Here is a 27,235-nt window from a genome sequence, read left to right on the forward strand (position 1 = left end):
TAAGTTCATGTAATACAAAATTTTCATCTTTTATCAGCTAATATACATGTTTGGTAAAGAGGGTCTTACAGTGTCCCTCCCAATGATGTAGAAGAGGTTTGTGCCTTCTGGTTCCTCACCCACCTTGAACACCTGGCTCCACCTACTGTAGAACGGTTGGGGTATGCTCAGGATGCTGCCCAGGCAGATGCCAGAGCACATATAGGTCTTTCAAAGCTACGGTGATAAGGGGACACTGGTAATCCACCCTTGTAGGGTCTTCTTCCTCAGAGGAACCTAAGGAACACAGTTGGGGTCATTTATCAAAATGGTGTAAAGAAGTACTGGCTTAGTTGCCCATAGCAACCAACCAGATACCACCTTTCATTTTCCAAAGGAGCTGTCAAAAATGAAAGGTGAATCTGATTGGTTGCTATGGGCAACTAAGCCAGTTCTACCTTACACCAGTTTGATAAATCACCCCAAATATGTATTTGCAGAGAACATGGGATTTAGGCTTAAAGTAACATGTCAGGTGCTTCATACTGCCCTAACCATGGGCAGCAAGAAGATCTCAACAAGCTCTTTGGGTACAAACAACTATTTTGCAATATACAAATAGGAAGGAACCTGCCATCCAAGCAGAATGGGCATGGAAAAGCAGTCAGAAAGCTATTCATGTATCTTTCCTCTGCTTATGGCTTGTTCAAGCTCCTGATAGGTTCCCTTTAGGGCTCATGCACACGACCATTGATTTTTTTTTTCCCACATCCAATGCGCATTTTTCGTGAAATGGATGCGGACCCATTCAGTTCAATGGGGCTGCAAAGCTGCAAAAGATGCGGACAGCACACTGTGTTCTGTCCGCATCCATACGTCCATTCCGCATCACCTGCAAAAAACCTGTTCTATTCTTGTCTGCATTATGGACAAGTGCAGTATCCCAGGGGGTCAGTAGTGTAGCTTTAGGTATGCAGGGCTTTGTAGTGCAGGGCAACCCACTAACCTGGGATTCACTGTCGTCTTCAGTCGGGTCAACACTGGAACAGGCAGTTGATAAATGTCGTGACGCCAGTGCCAATTGAACGGTGACACACCGTGTAGTGATAGGTGGAATAATTGAGCAATCCTGATATTTATATAACAGGTTAACTTTACTGAACGAATTTGAAGATGGATGAACAGTCAGTGAATACAGTTCCAGAGTTATTCCACACGTTACATACAGTTACAGAAGTGGTTCAGGCTTTTACGCAACGTCGCAAAAGGACTAACTTCAAGACAGGCCTCCTAGGATCAGGGATTTCCTCTTACGCTAAATGCAGCAATACCCTTCAGGCAACTATTCTCTCTGCAGGGGTATACTTATTTCTTCTCCTGCTTTAGTTCCTGGCTGTAGGCAATACCCTCAAGGTCCAGACACCCAAATCACGGTGATAACCCTTGAGCAGAGGTTTTGTAGAGGTTTTCTTCTCTCCTGATGGCAGGCTCTATCTTTAGAGTACCTCAGGTATAATTAACCTGGAAAACTGGGTGGGAATGATCCTCCACACCAGTGGTGCAATTTTTGCACTAGTTACTAAGTCCTGAATCTCTCAGAACTCACTCTGAACTAGAAACTTCCAACTCCCCCCCCCCCCCCCCCCCCCCCTTCCAGGCTAGGCCCTGGCCTATTTATACTAAACTGGGGGCTCCCTCTGCTGGCTGGAATATGAATTGCCTGCTACAGGCCTAACTTTCTTAAAGGGAGATACACATTATAATATACCCGTATGCTGCACAAGGATAGAACAGTTCTATAGAGGGCCGGATGAAAAACTGCAGAACGCACATGGCCAGTATCTGTGTTTTGCAGATTGGCAATTTGCAGACTGCAACAATGGCTACGGCCATGTGCATAAGCCCTAAATTGGTGGTACCCACCACGTACATACATCTTTCAAGCTTGTAAGTCCGCACCAGTGCTCATAATTCTGTGAGCCAAGGCTTGAGGAGCAACCAGAAATTGGAACCAGTAAATTATGGCACCCACAGAAAGCCACCAAATAGCTCTGTCTGTTCTTGTGGAAGCTAATATCTAGGTATTGTGTGTTGAGAACAGTGTTAGATATTGGATTAGAAGAGATATGATTCATTTGCTTAAAAAAATATTTTCTATTTCAAGAACCAAGCATAGTCCAAGGAGTGCAAGAATCTGAGGTATCAAATACCACGGTGACTCTTCAGTGGGATTTCTCCCAGGACATTAATAATAAAACATATACTTACACTGTGGATTGTCAAGGCTCACCTTCCTTCAGGATTTCCTCTCTAAAGAACAACTCTGTAGCTGTAGAGAATCTAAAGCCAGGAGAAGACTACAACCTCACTGTCTTTGCAGTTACTGAGAATGGGATTTACAGTCAATCATCCAATACTGTATCCTTAACAACAAGTAAGTTCGCAATTACATAGCGATTATGTATATCCCTTAATAAATTATTGGGGTTATTTATTAAGACCGCCGTTTTAGACGCCGGTCTTAATAACCCCTTGCACTGGCAATGGATCCACTGGAGTGATGTAGAGGCACTGGCTTCTACATAACTTCGGCGCATCCACCATTGGTCTAAATTTAAGCCAGGTGACTTCTCCACCCACTCCCCCTTTTTTTTAGACCTGGCTCATGCGGCGCAAAGGTTATTTGCGCCGCAATCTGAGGCACATATACTCCAGAAAACTGGCATATATCACTTAGTAATTGACCCCCTATGTGTTATACATAAAGTATTGTACCATGTGCTGAAGTAGCAGTGTGAAGAACACATCATCAGATTTCAGTACAGAAGAGAGGAGAAAACGACTTAAAAGTGTTGCCTCGTTTCACATTAATATCATATCCACAGGGTATGCTATAAATGTCCTATAGGTGCAGTTCCCACAACTGGGACCTGCTCCTATCTCAAGGACAGGGCTCTGCTGTAAATGGAGAGGATGCCATTTATGCGTGTTTTTTTCCATTCATTGCTATTAGATTTAAACAGCCACTTTTAGAAGAAACTTAGCCATGAATGGAGAAAGCTGCACATGTGTGAAGGGGCTATGTTCAGAAATACCATAGCAGTGAATAGAGAAAGCTATGCAGGCGCCCCGGTGCCCCATTCTTGAGATAGGACTGGGTCCCAGGGGTGGGACCTGCATCTATCAAATATTTATGGCATATTTTGCAGATATGCCTTAAAGGGGTTTTCCCATCACAGACAATGGGGGCATATCGCTAGGATATGCCCCCATTGTCTGATAGGGACCTGCCTCTGGGACCCGCACCTATACCAAAAAACGGAGCGGACCCACACCTATACCAGAAACCTATACCAAGGTGGGAGCAGCCGCCCTCCATTTATTTCTATGGGGCCGCTGAAAATAGCCGACGTTGGCCCCATAGAAATGAATGGGAGCGGTCGCCCCTCAAGCGCTGTGCGCTCCCATTCACTTGTATTGGGAGAGCACTTGGAGGTGGCTAGACCCTGGGTCTTCAACCACGGCTCTCCCTGCTTCATGCTCAGCGTAGGTGCGGGTCCCAGAGATAGGACCCATACCTATCAGACAAAGGGGGTATATCCTAGCGGTATGCCCCCATTGCTTGTGATGGGAATACACCTTTAAATAGCTAGGAGGAACAACCGTATTAACCCTCTATCTGTCACTTTTTGAATTTTTACAGATTTTGAATGTATGACTCAAGTAAATATAATTGGCACACAACTGGTTCCTTAAATTAATTTTAACTACTTAGTGACATAACTAATTTTGGCCTTAAAGTGGTTGTCTGACTTCAGCAAATCGCATTTATCATGTGGAGAAAGTTAACACAAGGCACTTACTAATGTATTGTGATTGTCCATATTGCCTCCTTGGCTGTCTGGATTCATTTTTCCACTACATTATACACTGCTCATTTCCAGGGGTTACAACCACCCTGCAATCCAGCAGAGGTGGCTGTGCTTACACACAACAGGAAAAAGTACAAGCCTATGCGCACTCCTGCAGTCATGGTCACCGGAGAGGTAGTGTGCAAGCACGGCCAACACTGCTGGATTGCAATGTAGTCATAACCCCTGGATATGAACAGTGTATAATGTGATGGAAAAATGAATCAGGCCAGCAGAAGAGGCAATGTGGACAATCACAATACATTAGTAAGTGCCTTGTATTAACTTTGTCTACATGATAAATGTAATTTACATAAGTCATTCAACCCTTTTAAGGACCAGTAACCTTTTCTTCTTAATGTTTTCCAGTGGTCATAAGCAGTATTAGCTGCAAGAACAGTATATGCAGCTCTCACTTCAACCTAATTCAGACTAGATTATTAGCTTTAAAACAAGACCAAGATCACAGCTCTAGCTCCATTCGAGGGTGAAATAGAGCCATCAGAAGTGCCTCCCCTCCTGTTCATCTAGGGCAGGCATCCTCAAACTGCGGCCCTCCAGCTGTTGCAAAACTACAACTCCCAGCACGCACGAACAGCCTACAGCTATCAGCCTACAGCAGGGCATTGTGGGAGTTGTAGTTTTACAACAGCTAGAGGGCCGCAGGTTGAGCATGCCTGATCTAGGGCATCAGAATTTTTTAACTTTCAACCCCAGCCTATTGTACCTGTTTCAAAAGCATACTCACCTGCTCCCCAGCTATGCAGGGAACTCCAGCTGGTCCCATTCACTTGGATGGGGCTGCAGCGCACTTTCCTGGAATGGTGAACCCACCTAATTAGAAGAAGGTGGTTTTGGAGTGGTCAAGGGTTCATGGCATGTCTAGACATTCAACTATAATGATGGCCCATCCCTGTTAACACTATTACAGCCAATCACTGGAGGAGGCATTGTAACTGTAGATGGGACGAGCAGCCATTGGCTACCCTGAAAACCTGCCATGACATCTAATCAGTGCGGGACAAAACCTGTGAAGCTGGTCTGCAGTGGAATCTGTTAAATATGCATATTATACAATTTCTTTTGAGCACAAATACAGAAAATGTAAAATCCCAGAAGAGCCCTTTAATGTTTCCATAAAACGTATAATTAAAAGGTCAAATTTAAAAGAAATGTGGTTTCTTCCCTTTATTTTAGTGCCCAACGCACCAGAAAATCTTAAGTGGAGTGCAATCGATGTCTCCAAAATATATGTTAACTGGTCAGCCCCAGCAGATCCTAATGAAGAGTATTATGACTACCAAGTGATATGGATAGATACAATGACATCAGGGAACCATTCAGCTTATACTAATGACACCCATCTTAACATAAAGGACCTTCTGCCAGGACATAGCTACAACATCACCGTCACGTCTGTGATCAAGAAAATCCTAAGTGTTGAGGCTGTAATCTACACAGTGACCAGTAAGATTGTTTTTTCTATTTTACATTTTTAAAGGGATTGTGCTGCTCTGTTACTCTTCCTGGAAATATATGAATGAATTCACAACCTGGCGTCCGCATTCCCCTTGTCAGCGGGAAATGTCCATGCAGAGTTGTCACAGTACTCCCAAGTGTGAGACTGTGTTGAAACGCATCTCATTGACACAGGAAATCATAACGCCTAGATTTTTTAATACATTCCAGGAGGAATAACAAAGGAATGGCACAATGAGTTATAAGAAATATGCTCCAGAATTGTTATTTCAAGGAGATGCAACTAGTTACTAAACTGGACATGTCCTCTCTGACAAAATTATACCATATCTACTGGTCTGGTTTATGTCTATACATACATGATATAAATAATTGGGCAGATTTACATCACAGATTTAGCAGAAAGGGGTAGAGATGAGTGAATTTCTCGATCCACATTTATTCATGGTGAATCCTGTTAAAAACGGCTATTTCCTGGCTGCAGAGAGCCTTTGTAGTGGTGTAGAACACTGTGCCTTGCAGTAACACTCATAGAGAGTCTGCTGTGGTAGTGAAATTATACTGTGAGTCAGTATGACATGCAGATGACAGGTGTCGTTCTTAGAATCACTGCACACTTCACTTATTTGGGCAGTCACCGGGTCAAAACTGACCAAATAACTCAAGTGTGAACTCAGCCTAACAGGTCAATGTTAGCGTAAAGAATAAACGCACTCCTTTTAAACCGTTGGCAGCTGATTCCACATAGATGTCTACAGAACCTGTTCCATTATACGCTTATACAAGTAGAGCCCCCCTGATTATTTTGCCATTCCTCTGATCCATCAGAACAATAACCCCCAAAAAACGGATCCTGTCTGTGGAGCATCCGCCTTCACTCGGTCAGCATTTGGTTAGTAATCCATCAGTATTGCTAAAGCCAAAAAAAACAGGAGTGGATCCAAAACAGAGATGACACATGAATGGAATATTTGCATGTCTTCTGTATTTTGTACCCACTCGTGCTTTTGGCTACCAAATCATAAGCCAATTCTGATGCAAAATAGAGACCATGTCATGCAGGCCTTACAGCTGTTAAATAGACAGAATCCGTTGTACGTCTCATTTTTCCTTCCTTCTGACAGATCAGAAGAAGGGTCAAATAAATGATGATGTCAGCCAGGCCAAAAGGCAAAATAGTGTCCCAGTCATGAAGTGGGGAGGGTGGGAACACCATGAGAAGTCCACAGAGTGGCCCTATGACATAGTGGTGAGGTGGAAGCAGCATGAGGAGACCACAGAGTGGCACAATGACAGAGTGTGGAGGTGGCGGCAGCAGCAGAATCAGAAGGAGGCCACAAGGTGGCACAGTGACAGTGTGGAGGTGGCAGCAACAACAACAGCAGCATGAGGTGACCACAGATGGCACAATGACAGAGTGTGAAGGTGGCGGCAGCAGCATCAGGAGGAGGCCACAGAGTGGCACAATGACAGTATGGAGGTGGCAGCAGCAGCATCAGGAGACCACAGAGTGGCAAGGTGAGATAGTGTGGAGGTAGCAGCAGCATCAGGAGACCACAGAGTGGCAAGGTGACATAGTGTAGAGGTGTCACCAGCATCAGGAGACCACAGAGTGGGGAGGTGGGTGGCAATATCAGTACCAGCTGAAGATGGTGGGTGAAAGAAGGAGCACTTGGTATCAGATGTGTGGCATCAGTCAGGTGGCAGCATCAGAATAGTAGCTGAGGCAGGTAGCCGAAAAAAAACTGTCTCTTTTGTCTAAGTGTTGGTGTGGCACCATGGATGATCTAATCTGATGCATCAGGTATTGGTGGGTGGAAATCCTGGCTGATTCACACCTGATTCATCTTGACAAAGGTCAATCTCTCCACATTTTGGGTGGACAGGCGAGTTCTTCTTGGGGTAACTATGGCGCCCGCCGCACTAAACACCCGCTCTGATGCCACACTACTGGCCGGGCAGGACGGCTTTTCCAAGGCAAACTCTGCCAGTTGTGGCCACAAATCCAGTTTGGTAGTCCAGCAGATCTTTAATGTGGGGTGGCAGGGTGCTGTCCAAGTATCCCAACACCTACTGGTTCAGGTCCTGCTCTAGGTCTAGCTGCTGCTGCTGCTGGTGAGTAGTTTCTTCACTAGGCGGGTGAAGAAAGCTGCTCATCAGCGACTCTGGACTCAAGTTGCTGCTGATGGAGCTGGAACTGTCATGGCAAAGGAACGTGAGCGCAGAGGGCCCCCCCCCGGTCAGACCTGTGAAAGGATGGACGATGGCGCAGATAGGCAGCGGCCAACTGACTACATAGGATGTCTCTATGGTAGTTCAGTTTGACCTCCCTCTCAGTGGGTGTAAAAAAGGCCCCCATTTTGGACCGTTAGTGAGGGTCCAACAAGGTGGAGAGCCAGATGTCATCTGGCTGTCACTACGCAAGCAAGTGAGCATGCATCGGGCCATTTGTGCAAGTGACTCGGAGGGACTCCCTGTCTCCATCTCTACTGCATACTGCCACGGTGTGTCTGGGTCCTCTGCCTCGTCTTCCTCATCGCCCTTTAGCTCCTTTGGCTGCTCCTGCTCCTCCTCTCCTGTTTCCTGTGTAGAAAAACCACCCATTTCGCTACACATTGCTTGTGCTCCAATGTCCTCCTGCTCCTCCAGTTCAGCCCCCACAGGGCCCATGTGGACGTGAGATCTAGGCGCCACATCCCCAGTCCCCTGACCAGCCAGATTTACCAGCATCTGTAACAGGACATGAAGCAGTGGAATGATGTTGTTCATCCCGTAGTCCTGGCGACTGACAAATAACGTGGCCTCCAAGGGTCTGAGCAAACGACAGGTGTCACGCATGAGCTGCCACTGGCTGATATCGAAGTTACACAGTGGAGTACTCCCATCCGCTTGGATCATCAAGAAATCGTTTATGGCCTTTCTCTGTTTGTATAGTCGGTCCAACATATGGAGGGTGGAATTCCAACGGGTGGAAACGTTGCATATCAGCCTATGTTGTGGGATGCCGTTCTGCCGCTGCAGCTCTAGGAGGGTGTGCAATGTTTCCTGGCCATTTTTAGGATGTCTTGCAGATGAGTAGAAGACTTCAGGAACCATTTGACAACCAGATTGAACACTTGTGCCATGCAGGGTGCATGGCTCAGCCCTCCTTGACGCAGCGCCGACACCATGTTCTTCCCATTGTCGGTAACCATGGTTCCGATTTTGAGTTGTCGCGGAGAAAGCCAGGATTCGATTTCTTGATGAAGGACATCAAGCAGTTCCTCCCCTGTGTGACTCTGTTCGCCCAGGGAAATGAGGTGCAGAACAGCATGACACCGCCGTGCCCTGCACATGTGGTATGCTGGAGGGGCACTGTGAATTGTCCCTGCAGTGGAGGCTGAGGACACGGTGGAGGATGAGGAGGCAGAGGCGGACATTGTTGCAGGACCAACGGTGTGAGAACGTGGAGGCGGCGTCACCTGGTCAAGTTGCTGGTGTGGCTGTGCAGGAACCACATTCACCCAGTGGGCCGTAAAGGACATGTATTGTCCCTGACCGTAGTTAAAGCTCCACACGTCGGCGCTGCTGTGCACTTTGGCTGACACCGACAGGCTTAAGGACTGACCCACCTTCTGTTCTACATACGTGTGCAGGGCTGGTATTGCTTTTTTGACAAAGAAATGATGGCTTGGGACTCTCCACCTCGGCTCGGCACAAGCCATCAGTTCTCTGAAACGTGCAGAGTCCACCACTTGGAAAGGGAGGGACTGCAGCACCAGCAACTTGGCCAAGAGCACTTTCAGCTTCTGCGCCGTTGGATAAGTGCATGCATACTGTTATCTCTTAGCAATCGCTTCGGTGATCGAATGCTGACAGAATGACTGACGAGGAGTAAGAGGAGGAGCAGGAGCATCAGGACCAGCAGATGATGAAAAGGACAGGCAGCTCCCTTCGGTTGAGGTGGTGGAGCCTTGACTGCCTGAAATCAGGTGCATTCCACTGGGTGATGCAGCGGTTGCTGCGGCAGGCTGGACCACCACATCGAAGCACCGGTTCTCCCAGGCCCAAACCATGCCCACAATGCCCCAAACCATGCCTCCAAACCACGTGAAGCAGCGCCCTGCCTCTGTGAAGCCACGCCCCCACCGCCGGCCGAAAAAACACGGGGGAGGAGAGGGTAAAACTTTCAGACCGGAAGGTGAGCTGGGGGCAGCCCGTGGGGCTTCTCTCCCCCTCAGTCAGCCACAGGGAGCCATGTCTGTGCCTCTCGTGACTGACTGGGGGTGAGAGAAGCCTCAATCAGTTGCTGCAGCTCACGCTCAGACAGTGCAATGCTGCTGTCTGAGCGTGAGCTACTGAAAGGATGGACATCCCTGTGTCAGTCTAGGCACTGCGCCAGACGGAGGACAGGGAGCCAGAATACCGGACTGTCCGGCATACCTCTGAGTAGATGATTTTGCCCCCAACACTCCGCACTGACTGACTGCTACCGCCGCTGCTTCCGTGAACCCCTGTGCAGCGAGCCGGGACCACAGTGGAATAAATTGTGAGGTTGACGGTGTACCAAGGAATAATAAACAGTTAGTTCTTTACTCACAGTTTTGACGCTCCCTGGGCCAGGCTGCAGTGTAGGGGAGAACAGCACCAAATTCTCCGGGGCACACTCTATTACAGGGGACACCGGCCAGGTGGTGATCGAGGTGCCCTTGATGGTGATTGAATTTTCTAGATGCTTGTGTAGCTGGGCCCCTGAATTAGGCAATGTCGTGACGCCAGCACCTTGGTGGTGCAAAATGATGAGAGTGGTTGTAGTATGGAGATGGAAGAATGAGGCAGGGTTTGAATCCAACTAAAAACTTTACTGTAAACAGGGTCTTGACAGCAATTTACATCCAGATATAAACAGTCTCTTATGAACATGGAGGTTGGATGTGGTATGTATATGTGGCTATATCTCAGGCTATAGTAGGAGATTGTGTACTCACTGGTAGTCAGCTCTTTGCCTTGTTCTGATCTCAGTAAAGGTGGTTCATGTCCTTATCTTCTACACACAAGTGATGCAACAGATGGCATGTCTGTCCTTGAAGTAACGGTGACGCTGCCGGAAGCTAATAAATCCTTCACCTTGATACAAAGGCGCCTAAAGCCTAGAATAATGGCTATTGTCTCCACATAGAAAATGGTAAAATCCACTTGGCACTCCGGAAGAGTAGACGGTAGAATAAAGGTTTCACCTCTGCCTGCTTTCCTAGCTTGACACTGACACAAACAAATTGGCTCCTCTGGGTCGTGGAGCCCAAGAGAGAGCTAAGAGGGGTCCTCTCCTTCCCCCTTGCTTCTCACTCCATATCCTCCAATTCCCACACTCTAAACTCCTCTAACTAGGCCTGAACTGTGGTATATATACTGTGGTGATATCCCCATCTAGTGGTGGAATATGCGTAGTGCACCTAACAGCCTGTTAACAGGAATCTTTATACAAAAGTGCAATACAACATGGTACAACATATAATATAACAAGATTTGTAGGGCCCACTTACAGGAGTGGGACGCTGCACCTGCACCACTACTTTCCGGGTAGGCCCCTGTGAAGCGAGTGGTCTACCCCGAGCATGTTTGGCTCCCGACCTCCCACTGCTGCCACCCTGCTGACTCCCGGCCATGCTAGCGACTTGCTGTTTCACGAGCAAGCTACCACCCTCTTCTCCCAATGATGATGAAGCCCCTAATTCACCCGACTCCCAAGTGCTATCAGCTACATCATCATCATCATCGAGTACTGTGTGCACGTCACTGATGTCCGCCTCAATGGTCTCTGGGTCAGGAGCCTGACCGCTCGCAACACCAGCTCCCACGCCACTCTCCTCATCATTACTTGCCCGCCTACCAGAGGAAGCGGCAGATGTCTTCTTCACATCTTGGCTGGCCAGTAGCTGCTGACTGTCCTCTAGTTGCTCGTCCTCGCTGTATAGTGGAGCTGAGCACACAGCATATAATACTTCTCTGGCTGAGGGAACAGAAAAGGACAGAGGCAGGTTAAGGACAGGTGAGGGCACAGGGCCTGCTCCCGGGCCATGACAACTAAGGGTTGTGTCTGACTAACCCACCGACTCTTGGCTGGGGGTGTCTGATGTCACTAGGGACGAAGTGGATGACCGAGTGAGCCATTCAAGAACCGCTGGGTTGCTGGTTAAGACACGACCGCTAGATGACACTGAGAACTCAGGCCTCTCACTGCGACTCCTGCTGCAACGCCCTCTTAGGCTACTTTCACACCTGCGTTAGGTGCGGATCCGTATGGTATCTGCACAGACGGATCTGCACCTATAATGCAAACGCTTTTATACTTTCAGAACGGATCCGTTTGCATTACCATGAACAAAAAAAAATAAAAAATAGTTTTTTTGTTCATGATAATGCAAACGGATCCGTTTTGACTTACACTGAAAGTCAATGGGAGGCGGATCCGTTTTCAATTGCACCATATTGTGTCAGTGAAAACGGATCCGTCACCATTGACTTACAATGTAAGTCAGGACGGATCCGTTTGGCTCCGCATCGTCAGGCAGATATCAAAACGCTGCAAGCAGCGTTTTGGTGTGCGCCTCCAGAGCGGAATGGAGGCTGAACGGAGGCAAACTGATGCATTCTGAACGGATCCTTATCCATTCAGAATGCATTGGGGCTAAATTGATCCATTTTGGGACGCTTGTGAGAGCCCTGAAACGGATCTTACAAGCGGGCCCAGAAACGCCAGTGTGAAAGTAGCCTTACTCTGCTGCGACCTTTGCCTGTGCCAGAAACATTTAGGCCTCTGCCACTTCCCTGTGCAGGGCCTGGCACTTCTCTGTCTGACATACTGTTAGATCAAATAAATAAATAAATAAAAAGGAAATGAAAACACCCCAAAAAAGTCAGTAATTTTCTCACTTCACCACAAAACGGCTAATAAGCCCTCCCCCCCCCCCCCCACTAATACACGCCAAATAGGGGTTTAGAACATATAACTGCACCACTGAACGGCAAATAGGCCCTTATTTTTTTCCACTTATACACACCACAAAAGGCTTTAGAACATATCACTGCACCGCTGAACGACAAATATATATTTTTTTGCCACTAATACACACCAAAAAGGGCTTTAGAACATAGAACTGCACCGCTGAACGGCAAATAGGCCCTTATATTTTTCCACTTATACACTCCACAAAAGGCTTTAGAACATACACTCACCTAAAGAATTATTAGGAACACCATACTAATACGGTGTTGGACCCCCTTTTGCCTTCAGAACTGCCTTAATTCTACGTGGCATTGATTCAACAAGGTGCTGATAGCATTCTTTAGGAATGTTGGCCCATATTGATAGGATAGCATCTTGCAGTTGATGGAGATTTGAGGGATGCACATCCAGGGCACGAAGCTCCCGTTCCACCACATCCCAAAGATGCTCTATTGGGTTGAGATCTGGTGACTGTGGGGGCCATTTTAGTACAGTGAACTCATTGTCATGTTCAAGAAACCAATTTGAAATGATTTGAGCTTTGTGACATGGTGCATTATCCTGCTGGAAGTAGCCATCAGAGGATGGATACATGTTCTCATTCTGTTTACGCCAAATTCGGACTCTACCATTTGAATGTCTCAACAGAAATCGAGACTCATCAGACCAGGCAAAATTTTTCCAGTCTTCAACAGTCCAATTTTGGTGAGCTCGTGCAAATTGTAGCCTCTTTTTCCTATTTGTAGTGGAGATGAGTTGTACCCGGTGGGGTCTTCTGCTGTTGTAGCCCATCCGCCTCAAGGTTGTGCGTGTTGTGGCTTCACAAATGCTTTGCTGCATACCTCGGTTGTAACGAGTGGTTATTTCAGTCAACGTTGCTCTTCTATCAGCTTGAATCAGTCGGCCCATTCTCCTCTGACCTCTAGCATCCACAAGGCATTTTTGCCCACAGGACTGCCCCATACTGGATGTTTTTCCCTTTTCACACCATTCTTTTGTAAACCCTAGAAATGGTTGTGCGTGAAAATCCCAGTAACTGAGCAGATTGTGAAATACTCAGACCGGCCCGTCTGGCACCAACAACCATCCCACGCTCAAAATTGCTTAAATCACCTTTCTTTCCCATTCTGACATTCAGTTTGGAGTTCAGGAGATTGTCTTGACCAGGACAACCCCCCTAAATGCATTGAAACAACTGCCATGTGATTGGTTGACTAGATAATTGCATTAAGGAGAAATAGAACAGGTGTTCCTAATAATTCTTTAGGTGAGTGTATAACTGCACCGCTGAACGGCAAATAATACACTGCTCAAAAAAATAAAGGGAACACTTAAACAACACAATGTGACTCCAAGTCAATCACACTTCTGTGAAATCAAACTGTCCACTTAGGAAGCAACACTGAGTGACAATCAATTTCACATGCTGTTGTGCAAATGGGATAGACAACAGGTGGAAATTATAGGCAATTAGCAAGACACCCCCAATAAAGGAGTGGTTCTGCAGGTGGTGACCTGACCACTTCTCAGTTCCTATGCTTCCTGGCTTATGTTTTGGTCACTTTTGAATGCTGCCGGTGCTTTCACTCTAGTGGTAGCATGAGACGGAGTCTACAACCCACACAAGTGGCTCAGGTAGTGCAGCTTATCCAGGATGGCACATCAATGCGAGCTGTGGCAAGAAGGTTTGCTGTGTCTGTTAGCGTAGTGTCCAGAGCATGGAGGCGCTACCAGGAGACATGCCAGTACATCAGGAGACGTGGAGGAGGCCGTAGGAGGGCAACAACCCAGCAGCAGGACCGCTACCTCCGCCTTTGTGCAAGGAGGAACAGGAGGAGCACTGCCAGAGCCCTGCAAAATGACCTCCAGCAGGCCACAAATGTGCATGTGTCTGCTCAAACGGTCAGAAACAGACTCCATGAGGGTGATATGAGGGCCCGACGTCCACAGGTGGGGGTTGTGCTTACAGCCCAACACCGTGCAGGACGTTTGGCATTTGCCAGAAAACACCAAGATTGGAAATTCGCCACTGGCGCCCTGTGCTCTTCACAGATGAAAGCAGGTTCACACTGAGCACATGTGACAGACCTGACAGTGTCTGGAGACGCCGTGGAGAACGTTCTGGTGCCTGCAACATCCTCCAGCATGACCGGTTTGGCATTGGGTCAGTAATGGTGTGGGGTGGCATTTCTTTGGAGGGCCGCACAGCCCTCCATGTACTCGCCAGAGGTAGCCTGACTGCCATTAGGTACCGAGATGAGATCCTCAGACCCCTTGTGAGACCATATGCTGGTGCGGTTGGCCCTGGGTTCCTCCTAATGCAAGACAATGCTAGACCTCATGTGGCTGGAGTGTGTCAGCAGTTCCTGCAAGACAAAGGCATTGATGCTATGGACTGGCCCGCCCGTTCCCCGGACCTGAATCCAATTGAGCACATCTGGGACATCACGTCTCGCTCTATCCACCAACGTCACGTTGCACCACAGACTGTCCAGGAGTTGGCAGATGCTTTAGTCCAGGTCTGGGAGGAGATCCCTCAGGAGACCGTCCGCCACCTCATCAGGAGCATGCACAGGCGTTGTAGGGAGGTCATACAGGCACGTGGAGGCCACACACACTACTGAGCCTCATTTTGACTTGTTTTAAGGACATTACATCAAAGTTGGATCAGCCTGTAGTGTGTTTTTCCACTTTAATTTTGAGGGTGACTCCAAATCCAGACCTCCATGGGTTAAAAAATTTAATTTCCATTTTTTTTTTTGTGATTTTGTTGTCAGCACATTCAACTATGTAAAGAACAAAGTATTTCAGAAGAATATTTAATTAATTCAGATCTAGGATGTGTTTTTTTTGTGTTCCCTTTATTTTTTTGAGCAGTGTATATATTTTTTGCTGCTAATACACGCCAAAAAGGGCTTTAGAACATATAACTGCACTGCTGAACTGCAAGTAGGCCCTTATTTATTTTCCACTTATACACGCCATAAAAGGCTTCGGAACATATAACTGCACCGCTGATCGGCAAATAATATACAGTATATTTTTTTTGCCACTAATACACACCAAAAAGTACTTTAGAACATATAATGCACCGCTGAACGGCAAAATATATATATTTTGTGCCATTAATACACGCCAAAAAGGGCTGTAATTTTCTCACTTCACCACTCAACGGCTAATAAGCCCTTTTTTCCCCCACTAATACAAGCCAAAAAATGCTTTAGAACATATAACTGCACTGCACAAGGGCAAATAAGACGTAGAAATTTTTCCTTGTAATAAATCCTGTTAATGGCTGTATCAAACAGCACTTGCACCCCAATAACAAGAATGGTTTGCTGGAATTACAGAGCTGTATAATGGTAATTTGGATCCGCAGTCAGTGCAGCAAGGTGTAATAGGATTGTTCTTATTACCCAGGCTGTAACCTCCCCTACTGAACCCTGTTCTGCTGCAATACTGTAAAATGATTCCTCTCTATTTTTTTACCTGAACTTCTATACAGCAAAATAAAAGTTTTAAAGTCTTTCCTAGCGATGTTCCCAGCACCTGCTGATGTCTCTCCCTGCACTAAGTACACTGGAAAATGGCTGAATCCAAGATGGCTGAGGCTATTTTATAGGGCTGTGACATCACAGGGCTGGCTGGCTGCGGATTGGCTGCATCCATGTCATTGTGGGTGATTCCTCGTTCCCAGAGTTCCTTGCTCCATGTCCTAACACGTGCAGTAACCATTTTCGGAAAAAATGCGATTCGTTACCACGAAGATGAGGAAATTCTGATTCGGTACGAATCAAATTTTTCCTGAGATGTGTATCGAATTCCACTTCGTCAACTTCGATTCGCTCATCTCTAGAAAGAGGGCATGGCTTCAGTTATGTGCTGTAAACTATGAGAGGAATTTATCAAAAATAGTATTTCTTATACTAGTTTTGATCTAGTTTGCCCTATCATGAGAGGCACGATATTTGCAAAAAAAAAAATTGCCTCTTAATTATATTCTCATATCTTGGGAGGTACATCCACCAGTATGTGAAATCCATGCCAGATAGTCGCTGGGGATGGTTTCAAGTGTAAGTAATCTTAAATCTGTTAAGCCCTGTCCCAACGCAGCTCCTCACGCCCTTCCCACTTGTAAGAAAACTGGTGTCCTTGTGCCTGCGATGTAAGCACCGGAGGATGGTGACTATGAAACCACATGGCAGAGTTCACTTACTCCAAATCATGTGCCTATCTTAAAGGGGTTGTCCCACAAAAAATGTTCTACATTTTTTCAACCCTCTCCTGGATCTGAATACTGTTGTAATTGCATGTAATTCATATAGCCAGTGAGCTATTCAATAAAATGTATCTGTATAGCGCCACCTGCTGTTTTTTCTTTTCCTTATTTCTCCATCCACCTCGCTGAGATGTTCGCACGCATTGAGTTTAAAGGGAACCTGTCACCTCCCAAAACCATCACAAGCCACCAGCAGTACCTGCGTGTAGCCCTCAGTGTGTTTCTGATTATGCCTTTCTTCCTGAAGGCAGATGCAGCAAAAGTAATGAAAACGTTGTTTTATCCCCTGCTATTTATCACACATGTTTGAAGTCAAGGAGGCAGCGGCCTCCTTGCTTCAAGTCACGGTAACCACGCCCCCTTCCCTGCCTCTTTGCTGTGACTGACAGCCGGCAGTTCGGTTGGCTTTGCCAAACTCTCTGCATAAGCGCTGTCAGTCAGAGCGAAGGGGCAGGGAAGGGGGCGCCGTTACCGTGACTTGAAGCAAGGAGGCCACTGCCTCCTTGACTTCAAACATGTGTGGAGGAGCGTGCCGGGCAGGGGATAAAACAACGTTTTCTGAGCTTTTGCTGCATCTGCCTTCAGGAAGAGAGGCATCATCAGAAACACACTGCTGGCTACACACAGGTATTGCTGGCGGCTTGGGATGCTTTTGGGAGGTGACAGGTTCCCTTTAAATCCTCAACTGCTACCAGCCGTATCTTCTATTAGAAGCTGTGGCAGTTACAGGGAGAGAGCTGCAGCAGAAAGAACATGTCCCCTGAGCTGTGATTGGGAAAAAGCTACAGCAGAGAGGACACACCCCTGAGCTGTTATAGGGAGAGAGCTGCAGCACAAAAGACACACCCCCTGATAAAAAGACACGCCCCCTGAGCTGCCATCCTGAAGAAAATCTAGCAGAATGGGGAGATCTCTGGATCCATGTGAAGTACAGAAAGTTAGAGAGATATTGTCATATACTATATGAAGTCTGATTTTACATTTTTGCATTCAAAATGGTATAAACCTTTAACCTGTAACATGATATGAGCTTGGAGGAAAAAGAGTCTACTCTGTTTTATGTCTGGCATGGCAGCTAAGGGTCCATTCACACGTCCGTTGTTTCTTTCCTGATCTGTTCCGTTCAGCTCAATGTCTGATTTTTTTTCAGGACCCATTGAAAATGAATGGGTCCAGATCTGTTCCGCAAAAAACGGAACAGATCAGGAAAGAAACAACGGACGTGTGAATGGACCCTCAATGACTTGAATTTAGTTGCAATACCAGATACAGCCTAAGAACTAGAGTGGTGCTGTTTCTGGACAAAAATCGGCTTCAGATGCGTTGTATGTTTTATCTCTTAGTTTTAACCCCTTAAGGACACATGACGTATCGGTACGGCATGTTTCCCGAGTCCTTAAGGACACATGACGTACCGGTACGTCATGTGTTGTTCCGATCACTGCCGCCCGGCCGGCTGTGATCGGAACAAGGTGCCTGCTCAAATCATTGAGCAGGCACCTCGGCTAAATGCGCGGGGGGGTCCCGTGACCCCCCCATGTCCGCGATCGCAACAAACCGCAGGTCAATTCAGACCTGCGGTTTGTTGCGCTTTCTGCAGTTTCTGATCGCTGCGGTCCCTGACCGCGGCGATCAGAAACTTTAGTGTGCCGAAAATATATTTTTATCACCCCCCCCTGCACCTCTGAATGATTTTAGCCCGGTGGGAGGTGCAGGGGGGGTGTTGCGGGCGGTGGGGGCGGTGCGGGAGGCGGGCGGTGCGGCAGGCGGGATCGCGATCCCCCGCCCGCCTCCCAATGAATAATCGTTGGTGTAGAGTGGGTATACCAGGGTGCCAGCACATTGCTGACACCCTGGTATAAACGGCTGACATCAGTGATGCGATGTCAGCCGTTTAACCCTTTCCATACAGCGGTCCGTACGGACCGCTGTATGGAAAAAGTTAACAGCTCAGGGAGCTCCCTCCCTCTCCGATCGGGGGGCTGCTGTGCCTTTGCAGCCCCCCGATGGAGAGGGAGAGAGCTCCCAGACAGCCCCCCGCCAGATCCCATCCTTACCCTTCCCCGTCTGCGCAGTTCTGAGCAGACGGGGAAGGTTCCCATGGCAACAGGACGCCTCTCAGCCGTCCTGCTGTCCATGGTGCTGAATAGATCTGTGCTGAAAGCATAGATCTGTTCAGTGTAAGTAAAATACAGTACAGAACAATATATATTGTACTGTACTGTATTATACAGACATCAGACCCACTGGATCTTCAAGAACCAAGTGGGTCTGGGTAAAAAAAAAAGTGAAAAAAAGTGAAAAAAAAGTAAAAATCAAAAAACACATTTATCACCGATTAAAAATTAAAAAAATAACATTCCCTACACATGTTTGGTATCGCCGCGTCCGTAACGACCTGATCTATAAAACGGTCATGTTACTTTACCCGAACGGTGAACGCCATAAAAATAAAAAATAAAAAACTATGATGAAATTGAAATTTTGCTCACCTTACTTCCCAAAAAAAGGTAATAAAAGTGATCAAAAAAGTCGCATGTACGCCAAAATTGTAGCAATCAAACCGTCATCTCATCCCGCAAAAAATGAGACCCTACTTAAGATAATCACCCAAAAACTGAAAAAACTATGGCTCTTAGACTATGGAGACACTAAAACATTATTTTTTTTTGTTTCAAAAATGAAATCATTGTGTAAAACTTACATAAATAAAAAAAAAGTATACATATTAGGTATTGCCGCGTCCGTATCGACCGACTCTATAAAAATATCACATGACCTAACCCCTCAGGTGACCACCGTAAAAAAAAAAAAAAAAACTGTGTAAAAAAAGCAATTTTTTGTCATCTTACGTCACAAAAAGTGTAATAGCAAGCGATCAAAAAGTCTTATGCACCCCAAAATAGTGCCAATCAAACCGTCATCTCCTCCCGCAAAAAATGAGACCCTACTTAAGATAATCGCCCAAAAACTGAAAAAACTATGACTCTTAGACTATGGAGACACTAAAACTTTTTTTTGTTTTAAAAATGATTGGGTAAAACTTACATAAATTAAAAAAATGTAATACATATTAGGTATCACCGCGTCCGTGACAACCTGCTCTATGAAATTACCACATGATCTAACCTGTCAGATGAATGTTGTAAATAACAAAAAAAAAAACGGTGCCAAAAAAGCTAATTCTTGTTACCTTGCCGCACAAAAAGTGTAATATAGAGCAACCAAAAATCATATGTACCCTAAACTAGTACCAACAATACTGCCACCCTATCCCGTAGTTTCTAAAATGGGGTCACTTTTCTGGAGTTTCTACTCTAGGGGTGCATCAGGGGGGCTTCAAATGGGACATGGTGTAAAAAAAACAGTCCAGCAAAACCTGCCTTCCAAAAACCGTATGGCATTCCTTTCCTTCTGCGCCCTGCCGTGTGCCCGTACAGCGGTTTACGACCACATATGGGGTGTTTCTGTAAACTACAGAATAAGGGCCATAAATATTGAGTTTTGTTTGGCTGTTAACCCTTGCTTTGTAACTGGAAAAAAAATATTAAAATGGAAAATCTGCCAAAAATGTGAAATTTTGAAATTGTGTCTCTATTTTCCATTAAATCTTAACCTAAAGGGTTAACAAAGTTTGTAAAATCAGTTTTGAATACCTTGAGGGGTGTAGTTTCTTAGATGGGGTCACTTTTATGGAGTTTCTACTCTAGGGGTGCATCAGGGGGGCTTCAAATGGGACATGGTGTCAAAAAAACAGTCGGCGCACCTTTCACTCTACGCCCCGCTGTGTGGCCGTACAGTAGTTTACAGCCACATATTGGGTGTTTCTGTGAACAGCAGAGTCAGGGCAATAAAGATACAGTTTTGTTTGGCTGTTAACCCTTGCTTTGTTAGTGGAAAAAATGGGTTAAAATGAAAAATTAGACAAAAAAATCAAATTCTCAAATTTCCTCCCCATTTGCCAATAACTCTTGTGCAACACCTAAAGGGTTAACAATGTATGCAAAATCAGTTTTGAATACCTTGAGGGGTGTAGTTTCTTAGATGGGGTCATTTTTGGGTGGTTTCTATTATGTAAGCCTCGCAAAGTGACTTCAAACCTGAACTGGTCCCTAAAAATTGAGTTTTTGTAAATTTCGGAAAAATTTCAAGATTTGCTTCTAAACTTCTAAGCCTTATAACATCCCCAAAAAATAAAATATCATTCCCAAAACAATTCAAGCATGAAGTAGACATATGGGGAATGTAAAGTCATCACAATTTTTTGGGGTATTACTATGTATTACAGAAGTAGAGAAACTGAAACTTTGAAATTTGCAAATTTTTCCAAATTTTTGGTAAATTAGGTATTTTTTTGTGCAAAAAAAATAATTTTTTTGACTTCATTTTACCAGTGTCATGAAGTACAATATGTGACGAAAAAACAATCTCAGAATGGCCTGGATAAGTCAAAGCGTTTTAAAGTTATTAGCACTTAAAGTGACACTGGTCAGATTTCCAAAAAATGGCCTGGTCCTTAAGGTGAAAATGAGCCCGGTCCTTAAGGGGTTAAATGCAATTTCTTTTTTGTTTCAGAGCCACTTTCTGCAGAAAAGGTAACTGTTAGCAGCATAAACAACAACAGCGCCACAATAAAGTGGACTCTCCCGAATACTCCTGGGAGTATTGTGTCAGGATATCGGGTCACTGTCTATGTAGATGGCAACAATACATCAGAGAAGTATGTAACAGAAGAAGCGTGTGTTTTGGATGGTTTGATCCCTGGAACCATCTACACCTTCAAAGTTGAAAGTTACGCAAAATATCCGATTTCCGGATCCGCCAATCGTATGGCTGAAGCAAAAGGGTTAATTATTTCATACAGCACGCCAAGCACCATCACTGATGAAACAGGTACGTTATGGCAGAGCCGATTAGTATATCTGTAGCTGGCATCACAAGATTCGTTATGTGTCGTAACATGATCTGTTCAGAGGAGCAGTGAAATGTTTCTTCACCTGGGACAAACACTCCGTTTTTTGTTTGAGGGTGATTCTTTCTTTTGCTTTTTTGTCTCCATTTTTGTGGGAGCAAAAAAAATGGCATGGCCAGATGTTACATGCATAAAATTATACAACTATTGCATTGTTATGGTGGCATTTTACAACACTTTCCTTGCACATTTTTATCCCCTGGTGTTATTTGTTTTAAATTGTAAAGCATGCTTTTTTCAAACGTTTCTTATGAGACGAAGAAAACAGGAGTAAAACATCTGACAAAAAAATGCCACACTAAAAAAACATTTTTGAAAAACTTATAGATGTCATGGCATTTTTTTAAAAAGACCCCAAAAACCTAGTGGCATCCTCCTTAGCCCCTAATCAAAATACCTGGCCAAAGCAGAGTGACTTGTCGGCTCGCCCTGATGGCATCCAGAGCCAATACACTTGTCACCTCCCTCTGGCCTCACCTCTTTTTATTGTTAACAAGCATTTTTCTCGAAAAATATTTTTTTTAAATCAACTTCAAATGAGCTCAGTGATTTATTCTTGCCAAGTAAAGCTCTGCTACATCAGTATATTGTCCATAATATAAAGTAGATACCATATGAAGCCTTCACCAAAATAATACAAAGGTCACCCATGCGTTTCAGTTTTATCCTCTAAAAATTACCCCCTTCCGTTCCCACAATATTACTAATCTTACCCCGTCTCTATTAAAATATTGGGGCAGTTGAAACTGTCTAACAGAGGAAGTCTGGGGTGCCCAAAAGAAACCAATCACAGCTCTGGTAAGATGAAAGCTGTGATGTGATTAGTTGTGATTTTTGACCCAAAATCTTGCTTTGATGTACAGTGGTCCCTCAAGTTACAATATTATTTGGTTCCAGGACGACCATTGTATGTTGAAACCATTGTAACTTGAGGAGTTAGTTCCAAAGCCCCAAAATGTCATCAAAGATAAGAGAATATGAAGATGTAAGAAAAATAAGCAGATAACTAAGACAGATAAAACAAGTCCTTACATATAACACTCAGGAATAGCTGCTAACTGGCAAATAATCCAGCTATTTTACTAGAGAAGGCGCCTTGATTGGTTGGATCTGAGTCTGAGACATTGTATGTTGAGTCTAGTTTCAACTTACGATGGGTCAGAAAAGACCATTGTATGTTGAAAATATTGTATCACAACGGTATCACTGTATGTATACCATTTGCTTATATGATATGAGGAACATAGACGAGCCACAGTTTACAAATTAAACTTTTTTCCCTTTTTTCAGTCCCTGACCAAGTCACTGACTTCAAGTGCTCTAAATCGGAAGCATACCAGATAACAGTTTATTTTGTTTGTCCGGCTGGGAATTATTCTGCATTTAAGGTGTTGGTGGACAATGGCGCCATGAAAAAAGTTGACACCTGCCCAGATGATGTCATAATACCCAATCTTCAACCTGCCGCCAGTTACAAAATTAGGGTGATGACTGTGGCAACAAATACCACTGCTGTCACCCGTGAAATAATCTGCTCGACCGACAACATAGGTAAGCCACCAGCTGCCACCTACACCATCCTTATCAGGGTCGCCTGGATGGTGTTTTTGACCAAATCTTTATTTCTTGGCAGGAGTTATTGTGGGCTCAATATTTGGCATCTTACTATTCTTCCTCCTCATTGCACTTATAGTTTACTTTGTTCAGAAGAGGAGACGGTAAGATATTGTTTTACGTCTTATTTTATTATTTCCATTACAGATTTCACAGTTGGAGGTATTGTGTAATGAAGTATCATGTATGGGGTATTATTATACAACATTGGGATGTCCATTAAAGAGACCCTTGGGGGCCATTTATCGGGATCAGTGTTTTCTATGCCCGTCTTGATATCCCTTGCCCTGGTGGGATGATGTGCTTAATTTATGAGGAGGCATATGGCTTGTCCGTGCGCCTATAATGAAAACTGTGCCAGCTAGTCGCAGTTTGTGACTTTTTTACACCAGTTTCAGGCATAGGGGGGCATAGGAAATGAACCTCCCTTGAGTCCATTACTGTAGGACTGTCTGCTGTCCTGACAATGCTGGAGCATCATTTATCAGAACTTTGTATTGTTCTGTTATTACTCCTGGAAACATATAAATAAATTGGGTTTCAACAAGGTATGTTAGTCTGATAGTATGGATAGGCTATCAATATTAATCCCTTCCAACACATTATACACTGCTTGTTTCCAGGGCGTCACGACCACCCTGCAGTCCATTAGTGGTGGTCGTGCTTGCACACTACAGGAAAAAGCGCTAACCTATGCGCACGGTGCAGTCCCAGTCACTCGAAATGCCAGCGCTTTTTCCTATAGTGTGCAAACTGGATTGCATGGTGGTCATAACCAGGGTATAATGGAAAAATGACAGCAATGGAGGCAATATGGAAAATCACAATACATTAGTAAGTGCCTTGTGTTAACTTTCTCTACATGATAAATGTCATTTGCTGAAGTGAAACAACCCCTTTAAGGACTGCTATAAAACCAGCTGTGCATGCCTTTGGAGGGTGGTGATGATGTTCGTAAATTTGGATGGATCTATTCATGAAGTGTTTTTGATAAAAAAGACAATGCAGTAAAACCTCCTTTTGTTCTTTCTTTGGTCTTTTGGAGAGTTTTCACTAAATATTAAATAATTAGAAAAAACATCTAATGGAGAACTGTGATTGTATTGGTAATATCGTTTTTCATCTTTTTGTAGAAACAGTTTTTTCTTAAAATGTTGTACAAAACTCTAACACTTTTTCTTTTTTTTCTTAGTCAAAAGGAGACCGGTGAAAACATGACTACTGCTACTTTTAATACAAGAAGGTATCTAGAGCTTCACAGTTTGTGTTGCTTATTTTTGCTTATTTTTAAACCCGGGACATACGGAGGGCTGAAAAGGTCTTCTTTTTTGAGTTGGTTTGCACCATAACACCTTCTCTTATGGCACAGCTCAGTACTTCAAACCCCTACCTATCTTTAGCTCTATGTAGGTTCACACTGCAGGAGGAGGAGCTTAGCAGATTGCTACATAGTTTTGTGGAATACCATTCATTATAACTTGTATCTTATTCATTTAAATCCCTGCTTTTTCTATGTTGAGGAGTCCAGGGGGGCAGTCCTACTCAGTGATTGACGGCTTTCCCTGTGTGTCTGAAGAGATAGCTTTTAATCACTGATAGGACCGCCCACTGGACTCTTAAAGGGTCTGAGTTATCTGATAACTTTGAATATGTCATAGAGACTTACCAAATGTTTTGATCAGTGGGGGGCATAGAGCTGCGACCCCCATTGAATGCAAAACCTAAGATAGAGAAGTCCTTGGACATATTGCTCTCTCTCCTCGCTGTAGGAGACTGACTCAGTAGAAATTCGATGGGCTCATCTCTCTTCCATCTCTTGTGGTGAGGAGAGAGAACATCCTACAGATGTAGCAGGGGTAACACACACACTCTTAACTCCAATTCCTTAACTCATAGCGTTATCTTGAAACAAAAGCCACTGAAAAGCAATTGCTTAACGAATTTAGATGCATTTAGTTTAAATAACATGTTTCATAAAGCATGTGTGTTAACCCTGCTACATCCGTATGTGCATGCTATAACTCCATGACCCTTTACACATAGAGCAATAAACAAAATGAGTAAATTACAAGTTTTACTGAATCTTTTCCCATAAAACTATATATCCTGCTGCTCCATAACATGGTGCTCTAGATCAGACACCATAGTCAACGCGACAGGTTCTCCTTAAGGGCTGCCAAAACAAGCCCCATGAAGTACCTTTCACACGTTCCTTCAAGGAAATAGAAAATACATCCTTAGTTTAATATCTAATAATGTCAGAGATAGTTGCATGCTCATATTTCAATGTGATTTTTAGCATTGCCCATTTACAAGACTGCAGATGTAACAGAAAATCCAACCATAATCGCAATGTGATCAGCAGAAGTAACCTCTTAGCATCCTTATCATTGCTGATTTCTCGTTTTGTCTTGGGTTGCGTTTAGAGTTCACACTATTCCAAAAGACAAGTTCAAGCTGCATTATGAAACTAACCATGCAGACAGTGATTTCGGATTTGCAGAAGAGTATCAGGTATAGTTTATTTACGGTAGATTTAGCATTTCTCTCTCCTGCCTTGTTTGGAATAGTATGACTGTAGCGATGGAAAGTGGTCCATTATAACATTACTACTGGCCAGCCCGCGGCCTGACACATTTGCTATAAATTATGCCAGGAAGTAATATAAATTATAGTCGATTTGAATTTCTTTATTGCTTAAAGGAGTTGTGAAAGAATGTTCCTAAGAAAGAATGAATTTCTTTTTTTATTAAAATGGTTGTGAAAGAATTATCCTAAGGATAGTTTATCAATATCTGATTAGTGGGGGTTCCAGCACTCCTGCGGGTCAGTAGTTTGAAGTGCTGTGGCAGTCTGGTGAACGTTGCGCCAACTTCCTAGGCCAGTGACATCACATTAATCTGTCACGTGCCCTCAACGTAGCTCAGTCCCATTCAAGAGAATGAGACCAGCTGCAAAATGATGCACATCTGTTATACAATGTATGGCACTGTGCTTGGTATGCTGTGAGGAGGCCGCTGGCTGTGGCCTCCACAAACAACTGATCGGCGGGGGCGTTGGGTGTCAGACCCCTACTGTTCAGATATTAATTAACATAGTAATATAGTTTACAAGGCTAAAAAAGGACATCTGTCCATCCAGTTCGGCCTGTTATCCTGCAAGTTGATCCAGAGGAAAGCAAAAAATCCCGACTCCAATCAGGCAATCAGAATAACTCCCTGGATCAACGACCCCTCTCTAATAACTATAGCCTGTAATATTATTACGCTCCAGAAATACATCCAGGCCCCTCTTGAATTCCTTTATTGTACTCAACATCACCACCTCCTCAGGCAGAGAGTTCCTTAGTCTTACTGCTCTTACCGTAAAGAATCCTCTTCTATGTTTGTGTACAAACCTTCTTTCCTCCAGACGCAGAGGATGTCCTCTCGTCACATTCTGAGGATAGGTAATCAATATTCTAGTCCTGGAAAACTTCTTTTAAATGAAACTCCAATTTCTGTATAATAAATTTATACAGCATATTGGACTTACAATTGACATGGAGTTATCTGTCATTGAATGTGATTCCTACTAAACATTTCACACTACTATATAATGTGCATTCTGAGCATTTATTTTTCACAACATTTTGTCACTTCCTCCCACGTTAGCTTGTCTCCAGTATGTTTGCATGCTGCTTCCTGTGGGTTCTAAAACACCTAGACATACTGTAAGGTGCTACATAGCCACTGGCATAACCCCTATGCTATACTCCCCTGCAGGTATTTGCATCTAGATATATTCTTAGGAGACCACCAGAAATTTCACCATCAGGGGTTATCACAACTTTCAGAATAATTATATTGCTAGCCTATTTATAACTGTTTATGTTGTCGTAAAAGGACTATGAATCAGTAGCAGGCCATAGTTACATAATGGCCCTGTATGTCAAGGAGCCCGTATCCACCTTAACAATGAAATAACAGCACATGCTGCTGTTTACTAGATATAGGAAACTGTGTTTCATGATTGAC

The 27,235-nt window shown here is 44.6% G+C and overlaps 1 protein-coding gene across 1 annotated transcript in view; it reads left to right on the forward strand.

Annotated features, from left to right (window-relative positions):
• The window catches only part of PTPRH (protein tyrosine phosphatase receptor type H), a 200,480-nt gene that overhangs the window by 138,816 nt on the left and 34,429 nt on the right, over positions 1-27,235 (forward strand). Inside the window, exons 10-16 of the mRNA XM_040428959.1 lie at positions 2,144-2,413; positions 5,088-5,357; positions 21,209-21,526; positions 22,896-23,156; positions 23,239-23,323; positions 24,412-24,462; positions 25,646-25,733. Coding sequence (XP_040284893.1) covers positions 2,144-2,413; positions 5,088-5,357; positions 21,209-21,526; positions 22,896-23,156; positions 23,239-23,323; positions 24,412-24,462; positions 25,646-25,733 — 1,343 coding nt within the window. The remainder of the gene's footprint in view (positions 1-2,143; positions 2,414-5,087; positions 5,358-21,208; positions 21,527-22,895; positions 23,157-23,238; positions 23,324-24,411; positions 24,463-25,645; positions 25,734-27,235) is intronic.

This window comes from Bufo bufo, chromosome 1 (genome assembly GCF_905171765.1).
Source record: "Bufo bufo chromosome 1, aBufBuf1.1, whole genome shotgun sequence".
NCBI classification, from domain to species: Eukaryota; Metazoa; Chordata; class Amphibia; order Anura; family Bufonidae; genus Bufo; species Bufo bufo.